We start from the raw sequence: 12,500 nt of genomic DNA, 5'->3' as shown, positions 1-12,500 counted from the left end.
GTGGCCACTCCAATACCTTGACTTTGTTGTCCTTAAGCCATTTTGCCACAACTTTGGAAGTATGCTTGGGGTCATTGTCCATTTGGAAGACCCATTTACGACCAAGCTTTAACTTCCTGACTGATGTCTTGAGATGTTGCTTCAATATATCCACATAATTTTCCTTCCTCATGATGCCATCTATTTTGTAATGCAATAAAATGCAAACTAATTACTTAAAAATCATACAATGTGATTTTCTGGATTTTTGTTTTAGATTCCGTCTCTCACAGTTGAAGTGTACATATGATAAAAATTACAGACCTCTACATGCTTTGTAAGTAGGAAAACCTGCAAAATCGGCAGTGTATCAAATACTTGTTCTCCCCACTATAGATACTTTTGTACCTGTTTCCTCCAGCATCTTCACAAGGTCCTTTGCTGTTGTTCTGGGATTGATTTGCACTTTTCGCACCAAAGTACGTTCATCTCTAGGAGACAGAACGCGTCTCCTTCCTGAGCGGTATGACGGCTGCGTGGTCCCATGGTGTTTATACTTGTGTACTATTGTTTGTACAGATGAACGTGGTACCTTCAGCCGTTTGGAAATTGCCCCCAAGGATGAACCAGACTTGGCTGATTTATTTTGATTTTCCCATGATGTCAAGCAAAAAGGCACTGAGTTTGAAGGTAGGCCTTGAAATACATCCACAGGTACACCTCCAATTGACTCAAATTATGTCAATTAGCCTATCAGAAGCTTCTAAAGCCATGACATCATTTTCTGAAAATTTCCAAGCTGTTTAGAGGCACAGTCAACTTAGTGTATGTAAACTTCTGACCCACTAGAAATGTGATACAGTGAATTATAAGTGAAATAATCTGTCTGTAAACAATTGTTGGAAAAATTACTTGTGTCATGCACAAAGTAGATGTCCTAACCGACTTGCCAAAACAATAGTTTGTTAACAAGAAATTTGTGGAGTGGTTGAAAAATGAGTATTAATGACTCCAACCTAAGTGTATGTAAACTTTCGACTTCAACTGTACATTAATTCTGATTATTCCCAGGTATACACAACATCCTGAAATATATGTAGATATCTTTGGTAGAAAGAATAGTACATTTCCCTTGACGGAGTGATGTAAATTGTTTTTAAAAAATCGAGTTATCCCACTCTCCCCTATAAGTATAGTATTTGGTATAGTCAGGTATTTTTTGTGAGGTGAGGAAAAATTCCCCTCAGTGTTATTTAACTGCAAGTGTGGAGGAAGTAAATAATCTGTTTATTACTTAGAGTATGAAGGCATTGGTCAAATCATAGCATATAATATTTGACAATCTGACATGCCTAAACTATACTTTAGTCTACAATCTGAGCTCATCTCACTAGTTTATAATTTTACGCAAGTGATATTGAAAAGCGCTGTGAATGAGAAACATAAATGTTGAGTTTGTACAAAGAGGCTATTCTTTGCACTGTGCTGATGGTCTTTATTCATAGAAATAAAGAGAACTAATAGAAAATGTATTTGAGGGAGTTCCTTACACTGAAATAATTTCATTAGAGAGAATGACCTATTTAGAACTATTTGGGGTTAGAGACTGATATAACCCAACCATCAGCTCTGGGAGTTCACAGCTACAGAGTAGCTTCTGTGTAAAATTGAATCTACTTTACATTCACTCAATTTGAACAGAAAGACCTGGCTACAAATTAAGTTACAGATTAGGCTACAAACTGCAATATAACACCAGAGAATATGATAATAAAAAGAGGTTACTCACACATGAGAACAGGCATCAGGGTGATGTGGGTCCGTCAGGGTACTCCTACAGATGGGACACTCATCCTCAGATGGGGTCTGTAGGCCTGCTGCAGAGTGGGCCATACTTGGGCTGGGACAGTTGTCTCTGTCAGACAACCCGGGACAGAATTCACTAGTGTTTCTTCTCCACTATGAATAATGATGTATGGAGCAATCGATAGAGCAGCGAGGGAAACTCCAAACACAGCTGACTGTGTTCTTTACGCTCAGCCCAGATACTTTTTGGACTGGATTTACTTCCTTTACTGAATGCACTCACTTTCCGGGAGTGGGTGTGTGTGTTTGTGTGTCACACTCACAACCAGGTTCTAGGCTAGGGCATGGGAAGGGAGTCACACCACACAGTAATAAAAAAATATAACACATTTTATTAAACAATGAGTATAGAAATGTTACACAAGCTGACAAAACACAATAGTTATCTTGCTGGCTGTCTCCAAGTCCACACAGCCAAACATAAATTGTATTCAGGTTACGTACAGCTAACACATTAACACATACCCACAGAAACTGAATAGAAGAATTGTCAACTGTGAATAGGTGTACAGTGGGGAAAAAAAGTATTTAGTCAGCCACCAATTGTGCAAGTTCTCGCACTTAAAAAGATGAGAGAGGCCTGTAATTTTCATCATATCTGTATGTACAATAATCGATTACCTGTATCATTAATCATGAAAACATGCACTATTGGTTTGGGAATGTCTGCTTCAAATAGACATTGTTGTACTTTGTGTTTGATGGGTTGTCTTCCATACAGACGATGCCGGTGACAGCCCGAGCGCTGGAGACAATGATACGATTGTCCACGGCCCACGCCAAAGCCCGCAAGACCACAGACTTTGTTGACGCAGAGGCTGCCCTGGAGCTCATGCAGTTCGCCTACTTTAAAAAGGTAATGCTGGGATCAAACAGTTTGATACTGGATACATTCCTTCATTGTAATTTGGAGACAAAAGGCTTATAACTATATGGATAGGTTTTAATTCATGTTGCTATGTGTACTGTCCTGTCTACATGTAGATTCTGGAGAAGAAGAGGAAGGTTGTAGAGGACGACATGGATGTGAGCCAGAGCCAATCACAGAGCCAGAGCCAAGAGTTGGCCAGTCAGAGGACGAGCACCAGGTCTGAGCCCGTATTCAAAAAGTAGCTCTGACTAGGAATGCTGGTTATAGGATCAGTTCAGCATTTTGGATCGTAATGAAAAAGATTATAATATATTTTATATAGCTCTTTTTACATTACATTACCATTACAAGAATCTCAGATGCTTTAATAAAAACAAACTAAATCAAATCTAGGGTTCTGGCAGTTATTGGACGATTGTCTTCCACAGCTTCAGATGATGGGGTGAGGCAGTTCTAATATATGCACAAGGGAACCTGATCCCAGATGAGCTCTCTTATTGAGACACGTTTTGAATACAGGCCCTGATCTCAAGGATGCAGGGACTGGAGAGACTGGTTGCGTCAAAGGCTAGGTCTGAATAATCTTAAATGCCTTCCTTGTCTCCTTTCCTTGTCTCCTTTCTTTAATGACCAGGAAGCGTACCGGTGTGGGTAAGGAAAACATGGACGTGACAGATGCTGGGGCTGACTCTGACCCTTATGAGTTTGAGGACGAGGAACACAGTAAGACGCGCGCACACACACACACACCGTGCACATACAAGGTCTGTCTGTACCCCACCTGGTCACCAATATAGCTCAGTTCTTAGGTTTATTAACCATTTCATCTGCCCCATTATAAGAATACTTTACTATTTTGATGAATTAGAATCATACATTTCTCATCCTTCTCTTTCTCCCTCCTAGCCCAGTCCATTCTGAAACCCAAGCCTGCTGCCTCTCAGAGCCTGAAGAAGAAGCCAGGACAGGACATCAGCCAGGACAGGTAAATCTCCCCCTCTACTCCCTCTGTTTCTGTAGCCTTAACTCTACTGGCCCATTGTGGTCACTGAGTACTGCAGCACTTAGCTACTCCACCCGGTCAGAACTAGTGATTTTAGAGGTAGGCTACACCTTGTCAAGGACTGGAACTGCTCAAACACTTCTCAACAAAATCAACCTCGAAGCCTGTTGCAGGAAGCATGGCATGAATATTTGTTAAAATTACTGCACCATTTATCCACTCTCCAAAGACAGTCAAGGTGGGATGATGTTTATTTGTTTGTGTGTTCTCTGACCCCTCCTGCCCAGGCTGAAGCTGTTTAAGGCTGCTCTGATGAAGGCCTTTCAGACTACACGGTCCCAGTCCGTAGCAGTGACGGAGCTCCTGACGCTGGTCAATAAGACCACACACGGTCAGGACGACCACGAGTTTGACGAGCAGGAGGTCGAGAAGCTGCTGGGGCGCATGCAGGACAACAACCAGGTCATGATGTCAGAGGGCGTGGTCTTCCTCATTTAGAGCTGGGGCAGCCAATCACAAGAGCCAGTCCAAACCTGTCTAGTCTACTCATGGTCATCATGAACTGTCTCTAATAAATGGGTTGAGCATGAAATGTGGTCTGGTGGAGTTTGTTCAAATGTAAATGTGGAGTTATTGAAAGGCCCTCTTGTAAGGGTGGAGTTTATCCAGGAACCAGTGAATGGTAGTAGTTTTAACTGCAAACTGGAGGCAAGACATAATCATTTTTTTATTAGAGAATGTATAAATAGATCAATTTCACAATAACATACAAAATATTTTCCATTGTTGGTCAGGGTTTCTTTTGAAGAGATGGAAGGTCATTGTTAGTCAGGTTTTCCTGTGAAGATGTTAACAAAGGAACAAGTCTCACACTTGTGGTTTTGTCAGCTTTAATTGATCATTATAGCTAACATTTCCATCTATTGATTCACATGATTACTTTCTGTGTTAAAGGAGGTGGCAATTGTCAGTCAAGTGTTTGTCAGGCTTCATTCTAGGTTCAGTGAAGTTCCTTCACTAGCACTTTCAACAATCTGCCAATGGAAAATGTAAAGAAGGCATTTTAGGTTGGTTGTCACTCACATTACTAGATGTCAATGTTCTCCACAACGATCACGTCACTCTCCGATCTCCTGGCGTACACCATGCTCGCCATGGCAACCACGAACATAACTGCCGCCAAGCTCATGGACACGGCCATCACCACTGTGGAGGTGTTGGTGGTCTCCTGGCTGGGTGATACTACGGCACTCTTCTCGGACTGATGGACAGCAGAACGAGGGAGGGGCTGGGTCTCCAGCAGTGCAGACACGTCTGAAGAGGACTTGGTTTAGAACCGAGTGAGAGGTCAAGGTAGTCTAATCCCAGATCTGTTTCTCTGTCTTGCCAACTGCTATAGTCATTGTGACCACAGGACTTGGTAAGACTGCATAAACAGATCTAGGGCTACGGAACGATTGGGAATGTCTACGGTATGGTTAAGATCCTTCTCCAGTGATGAGAACGTAATGCCTGGCGTCGTCTCCTTTGATGAAGTTCCTGCTCTTCATCCTGCCGTGGGTGAGATAGCTGCTGGTTCCGGTACCGGGCCCGCGGTAGAATTGGCTGCCGTCAGAACCGTTCACCAGACTGCCCACCTTACGGGGGTTGTCCCAGTAGAACTCATTGCCTGGGGGAGAGAAGGGAAAATCTCCTTCAAGGGAAACCATTTGTCTTCTCTCTGATTTCAGGTTCTCCCACACCTCTGTCTCCCTAACTGTTTCTAGTCTCTATTATCACGCTCGTCTCAGATTGGAGAACCTTGCAGCTTCTATGAAGGACAGAGAGCCAATGACATGCTATTATTCGGGGCTTTCTGTAAGCATTTTTTGTGTAAGCATTCTCACAATCTGAGGACAGCTTGTTTGGGTCGGTGGCGATCATGCGGTGGTTGGACATTCTCTGTCTGATGTCCAGGTTCTGGTCCATCAGGGCCATGGTGGCCTGTTGCCATGGACAGGGCCAGGTGAGGGAGTCGTCTTTAGGGCCGGAGGTTAGGTGGAAGTAGATGGCCATGCTACCTGGGCTGCTGCGGCCGTTGATGTACACGCTCACCTAGGTAGTTCCATTATTACCAGGCCAGGACAGACGTATTCAAATGCAGAAAGGGAAAGGGGGATACCTAGTCAGTTGTACAACTGAAATGTGTCTTCCGCATTTAACCCAACCACTCAATCAGAGAAGTGCAGGGGGCTGCCTTAATCGATGTTCACGTCATCAGCGCCCGGGGAGCAGTTGTTGTTGGGGGTTAACTGCCTTGCTCAACGGTAGAACGGTAGATTTTTCCAATTTGCCGGCTCGGGGATTCAAACCAGCGACCTTTAGGTTACTGGAACCAACGCTCTTAACCGCTAGGCTACCTGCCGCCCCGGAGGACAGCTTCCCAAAATAAACAAATTCATGGCACCAGCGTCATTGCAAGGATTGCTGGTCCCTTTGTTAAATTCTACCACATTTATGAAAAGAGTTATGGGATATTAGAATATTCACATCTCAACCTTTTTACTATAGTGACCTTGACACTCACCAGGAAGGAGTATCCAATGGGGGACAGGAAGCGCGGCCTGTAGATTTTCACACCTGTCGGTGTGGTGCTAGGAGACTGGTGAAGTCACGGATGCGCCAGATGTGCTGCGGGCAGGTCGTCTCTGATAGGTTGATGTCATCCAATGAGAGCCCTCCAGTGGATGCCCCTGTGCCCTTCAAGCCTTCAAACACAACCCAGAACTTCATCTTCACATCCAGGGTCACATGGTACAGCTCCCAGGAGTCTCTGACGCCACCTGTAGGACAGAAGGAAACAGACATCCACACAAACCGTATATACTTACTCTCTATACCCCTTAAATTCAAATCTGGACCTCGAAGCCAGCTCCTCTGCTTTTTAAAATTCTTCCCCTTTGTAATCAGGGACTGATTAAGACCTAGTACACCAGGTGGTTGCAATTAATTATCAGGAAGAACAGAAAACCAGCAGTAGTCCGGACCTCGTAGGGTAAGATTTGAATACCCTTGCTCAATACTATTGTACACCCAACAAGGGAAAGGGGGATACCTAGTCAGTTCTACAACTGAATGCATTCAACGTAAATGTGTCTTCCACATTTAACCTAACCCTTCTACTGTTGTACAACATTGTTTTGTATGAGCTGAGATGTGATATCAAACCTGTGATATCGATTTTCTGGATGAGCCTCAGTTTTCCTTTGGGATTGGCGTCGTCATGCTCCCGTACCCACACGTTCAGTTGATCATCGGCACCCCCGCTGTTGTGGAGGTAGAACTGCAAGCACTGGGAACCTCGCATTGAGTAGAAGAGACTACTCTCCAGGTGGGCCTGGTCACCATGGTTACCCTTAACCGTGCTGAAGTGCATGAAATAGCCTTTTCCTGGAAACAGAAACAAAACATTTGAGTGAGACAAACTGATTATTGTCGGAAAGATCAAGAAATATGTATATTCTGTAATGGGAAACAATTTTTCATATTTTATGAAATCAATTAGGATATTACTGATATCGCCTTCAAAAATATTTTATCATTATGGTGCTACAGGGTACTTCAATGTTGTGATCCTCTGAGAACTAATCAACCAAAGTCCCTCCTAGAATCTTTAGAGACAAACAAACATGTTGGAGGGCATTGACCTTCCTGGCCTTTCTCTTTATCACTTTAGAAGATAAGTAGATGTGCCACTATGGCACAATTATCATGTTACACTAGGACTATGGACTATGGACCTTGCATCACAGTAAAGTGTGTGTGTGTGCGTATGCTTCTGTGTGTGTATGCGTGTGTATATCTTACCCTCACACTGGCCCATGTTGGTGTAGTCGGTGTTGGGTCCCCCAGCCACACTGTGTCTGTGTTCCCACTGAGCCTTCCCACCAGGACCCTGGATCATCCCACAGATATTCTGGCATTTCTTTGGGGGGCCGCACAGCCCTCCATGTGCTCGCCAGAGGTAGCCTGACTGCCATTAGGTACCGAGATGAGATCCTCAGACCCCTTGTGAGACCATATGCTGGTGCGGTTGGCCCTGGGTTCCTCCTAATGCAAGACAATGCTAGACCTCATGTGGCTGGAGTGTGTCAGCAGTTCCTGCAAGAGGAAGGCATTGATGCTATGGACTGGCCCGCCCATTCCCCAGACCTGAATCCAATTGAGCACATCTGGGACATCATGTCTCGGTCCATCCACCAACGCCACGTTGCACCACAGACTGTCCAGGAGTTGGCGGATGCTTTAGTCCAGGTCTGGGAGGAGATCCCTCAGGAGACCATCCGCCACCTCATCAGGAGCATGCCCAGGCATTGTAGGGAGGTCAAACAGGCATGTGGAGGCCACACACACTACTGAGCCTCATTTTGACTCGTTTTAAGGACATTACATCAAAGTTGGATCAGCCTGTAGTGTGGTTTTCCACTTTAATTTTGAGGGTGACTCCAAATCCAGACCTCCATGGGTTGATAAATTTGATTTCCATTGATAATTTTTGTGTGATTTTGTTGTCAGCACATTCAACTATGTAAAGAAAAAAGTATTTAATAAGATTATTTCATTAATTCAGATCAAGGATGTGTTATTTTAGTGTTCCCTTTATTTTTTTGAGCAGTGTATATTTCACCATTTTATTGAATTTTGTCTCACTGATTTAAATGTATTTTTGTACAGAATTTTGTCACACTGATTTAAATGTCTTTTACAAAAGCAATGTTTGAAGTATTGAAGTGTACTATTTCTCACCCAGGCTGTCCTCCAGGTAGTAGGGTACTGTCTGAGGCCAGCGATACTGCTCCCCTAGGATGGTGTTTCTGCTGCCAGTCTAAACAGCGAGAACCACACACTCTCAATCAGACCAATCAGACACAACACCCTTATGGTGATCACTGATGACCAGATATTATTGGCAGGCTATGAGAAATCCATATTATTATTCAAGTAAAAGAAAAGATGAGCTGTCAAACTCACCTCATCTATCACGATATCACCATCCACCAGGTCCAATCCTGCCTCTGCAAATTAACACACAAGCATTAGACGATCAGCACACAGAGATACTGTCTATACACACAATCATGTTATAAAGTTATTTTCTTACATACCTTTATTGATGTCAAAGATGTCCCAGTCGTGTCCGTGTCCCTCATCCACATCAGTCTCTGCAGGCGAGAGAATGTCCAAATCAACCGCAGCACACAATTGCTTGACATTATTTCTACCACAACTCTGAGTCATAGTTATGAACAACAACAATAAGAGGTTTCACTCACCTGTTTCACCTGTGAGCCGGGATGCTGCTGACTACAGCAGGCAATAAACAAACAAGAAAACAGATAAATAATTAAGGAAAATAAAACAGTGCAATGCAACAGGTCTGCACTAAAATGTAACAAGATTAGAAATGTGACTACACAAAACAGAGAAAAAAAGAAAAAAAAATTGTTACACAATTATGACAAATACAGTAACTATGTATCAGGCACTACAAAAATACAATTGGTCAGAGCAATGTAATGTAATTTAGGTAATGTAATGTGTTACATGAAATTACATTAGTGATGGAATGGGAAACTTACCAAGCACCAGAGCATACTGAAGACCAGAACAATCCCTTTAGAAGGCATGGCTCTAGGACTGCCGGTAATCACAAGCACAAGAAGAGAAAATGAACAAACTGCAAGGCTTGCAGGATTGTGCAGATTGCATAACATTTATGGTTTGAGATAAAATATCTTAAATTGCTGTCAAATGTATTATTATTGATTGTTTAATAGTCCCCATTAGCTAGTGTTACAGGAACATTAATGTACACGCACAAAGGTAAGCACGCACACACGTACGCACACACACACACACACACACGTGCATAATGTTGTCTTCAAGGATGAGTGCTTAATATTCTTACCCATTTAAAGTTTGAGAATAGGTTGAGATCGTTTCGGCCCCAAGACCTCTAATCATTCGCTTTACCAGATAAAACTGCGAGACTTCTAGCGCCAGTTATCCTGAGGGAAACTTCGGAGGGAACCGCTACTAGATGGTTCGATTAGTCTTTCACCCCTATACCCAGGTCGGACGACCGATTTGCACCAGAGTTTCCTCTGGCTTCGCCCTGCCCAGGCATAGTTCACCATCTTTCGGGTCCTATTGCACGCGCTCACGCTCCACCTCCCCGACAGAGCGGGCGAGACGGGCAGGTGGCGATCCCACCTCAGCCGGCGCGCGCCGGCCCTCACTTTCATTGCGCCACGGGGGACACACGATAGGTTTGATTTCAATATTCTTTATTATAGTCATTCTATGTCAAGAATATACAAGGATATTAAATATATGAAAAAGTACACTACAGTCAAAAGTTTGGACACACCTACTCATTCCAGGGTTTTTCTTTATTTGTACTATTTTCTACATTGTAGAATAATAGTGAAGACATCAAAACTATGAAAGAACACTTATGGAATCATGTAGTAACCCAAAAAGTGTTAAACAAATCAAAATATATTTTATATTTGAGATTCTTCAACGTAGCCACCCTTTGCATTGATGACAGCTTTGCACACTCTTGGCATTCTCTCAACCAGCTTCATGAGGTAGTCACATGGAATGCATTTCAATTAACAGGTGTGCCTTCTTAAATGTTAACTTGTGGAATTTCTTTCCTTTTTAATGTGTTTGAGCCAATCAGTTGTGTTGTGACAAGGTAGGGGTGGTATACAGAAGATAGCCCTATTTGGTAAAAGACCAAGTCCATATTATGGCAAGAACAGCTCAAATAAGCAAAGAAAAACGACAGTCCATCATTACTTTAAGACATGAAGGTCAGTCAATCCGGAAAATGTCAAGAACTTTGAACGTTTCTTCAAGTGCAGTCGCAAAAACCATCAAGCGCTATGATGAAACTGGCTCTCATGAGGACCACCACAGGAAAGGAAGACCCAGAGTTACCTCTGCTGCAGAGAATAAGTTAATTAGAGTTAACTGCACCTCAGATTGCAGCCCAAATAAATGCTTCACAGAGTTCAAGTAACAGACACATCAACATCAGCTCTTCAGAGGAGACTGCGTGAATCTGGCCTTCATGGTCAAATTGCTGCAAAGAAACCACTACTAAAGGACACCAATAAGAAGAGACTTGCTTGGGCCAAGAAACACAAGCAATGGACATTAGACCGTTGGAAATCTGTCCTGTGCTCTGATGAGTCCAAATTTGAGATTTTTGGTTCCAACCACCGTGTCTTTGTGAGATGCAGAGTAGGTGAACGGATGATGTCCGCATGTGTGGTTCCAACAGTGAAGCATGGAGGGGGAGGTGTGATGGTGGTTTGCTGGTGACACTGTGATTTATTTAAAATTCAAGGCACACTTAACCAGCATGGCTACCACAGCATTCTGCAGCGATACACCATCCCATCTGGTTTGCGCTTAGTGGGACTATAATTAATTTTTTCAATAGGACAATGACCCAAAACACACCTCCAGGCTGTCTAAGGGCTATTTGGCCAAGAAGGAGAGTGATGGAGTGCTGCATCAGATGACCTGGCCTCCACAATCACCCAACCTCAACACAATTGTGATGGTTTGTGAAGGAAAAGCAGCCAACAAGTGCTCAGTATATGTGGGAACTCCTTCAAGACTGTTGGAAAAGCATTCCTCATGAAGCTGGTTGAGAGAACGCCAAGAGTGTGCAAAGCTGTCATCAAGGCAAAAGGTGGCTACTTTGAAGAATCTAAAATCTAAAATATATTTTGATTTATTTAACACTTTTTTGGTTACTACATGATTCCATTTGTGTTATTTCATAGTTTTGATGTTTTCACTATTATTCTACAATGTAGAAAATAGTAAAAATTAAGAAAAACCCTGGAATGAGTAGGTGTGTCCAAACTTTTGACTGGTACTGTAGGTAAGCACGCATGCACGCACACACACACACACACACACGTGCATAATGTGCTTAATATAATCCTCCAGGACACACGATAGGTTTGATTTCAATATTCTTTATTATAGTCATTCTATGTCAAGAATATACAAGGATATTAAATATATGAAAAAGTATATCAAAGCTGATATTGAAAAGATCCATTATAGTTGATACATTCGATAGATGCAGTAAACAGGGCATGATTTTATACATTCAAAAGGAAGAAAAGAACAGCTGCAACAATCAACATGTTCGACAACATTGCCATTTTTACAAAGGCTTCTGTGAGCAGCTTTAGCATCAAAATATACAAATCATGATGAGTGTGTTATTGCTATATTGCTAGATTATTGATGTTGTATCTGATATTGATAAAAAATCATCTGGGATTCAGGTTGGCATCCCGGAGAGACTCAATAATGGCATCTTGCAAGTTCAACGTGTCGGTTTGATTGATGTTCTGTGGACCAAAGAAACATCTTATTAGTGTGTGTGTGTGTCTGTGTGTGTGTGTGTGTGTGTGTCTGTGTGTGTGTGTGTGTGTGTATGTGTGTAGCCTACCGTGTAGTCCTTGGTATAGTAGCAGTGTCTCAGGTTCAAATGTATGATGAAGTCCCTGCTGATTTGGTTTGGATTACCGTGAGGCAGAGAGGCACACACTGGACACACCTAGAGGATGCCAGAGAGCAACAATCACTCAGAGCAACAAAGTTTCAGCCCAAGTGGCCAACAACTCCCTAGGAGTAGAGACTATGGACGAGGAATCCCTGGAGGCAGTGACACGTGTTACTAAGTGGACTATCTTGGTTAAATAA

At 42.8% G+C, this 12,500-nt stretch overlaps 2 protein-coding genes and 1 pseudogene across 3 annotated transcripts in view; all 3 read right to left on the bottom strand.

The window, feature by feature from the left end:
• The window catches only part of LOC311131070 (E3 ubiquitin-protein ligase RNF138-like), a gene marked incomplete at its 5' end in the record, with an annotated part of 13,446 nt that extends 11,574 nt beyond the window's left edge, over positions 1-1,872 (bottom strand). Inside the window, one exon of the mRNA XM_084163886.1 lies at positions 1,769-1,872. Within this exon, the coding sequence (XP_084020012.1) occupies positions 1,769-1,872 (104 nt within the window). The remainder of the gene's footprint in view (positions 1-1,768) is intronic.
• Positions 1,873-4,433: 2,561 nt separating this feature from the next.
• On the bottom strand, positions 4,434-9,953 carry LOC311131069 (meprin A subunit beta-like; annotated as a pseudogene). Its single transcript, XR_014615349.1, has 12 exons — positions 9,667-9,953; positions 9,338-9,395; positions 9,032-9,062; positions 8,864-8,920; positions 8,730-8,773; positions 8,505-8,583; positions 8,206-8,282; positions 7,566-7,716; positions 6,927-7,148; positions 6,286-6,541; positions 5,606-5,813; positions 4,434-5,475 (listed from the first exon to the last, which is right to left on the bottom strand). The product of XR_014615349.1 is annotated as a meprin A subunit beta-like (transcript).
• A 2,111-nt stretch (positions 9,954-12,064) lies between these two features.
• LOC311130510 (E3 ubiquitin-protein ligase RNF138-like) overlaps positions 12,065-12,500 on the bottom strand; it is a gene marked incomplete at both ends in the record, with an annotated part of 11,390 nt that continues 10,954 nt past the window's right edge. The window contains 2 exons of the mRNA XM_084163268.1: positions 12,065-12,145; positions 12,247-12,354. Coding sequence (XP_084019394.1) covers positions 12,065-12,145; positions 12,247-12,354 — 189 coding nt within the window. The remainder of the gene's footprint in view (positions 12,146-12,246; positions 12,355-12,500) is intronic.

Source organism: Coregonus lavaretus (genome assembly GCF_964263955.1).
Source record: "Coregonus lavaretus genome assembly, chromosome: 6".
NCBI lineage: Eukaryota > Metazoa > Chordata > Actinopteri > Salmoniformes > Salmonidae > Coregonus > Coregonus lavaretus.
This window is presented reverse-complemented; position numbering and strand designations above follow the sequence as displayed.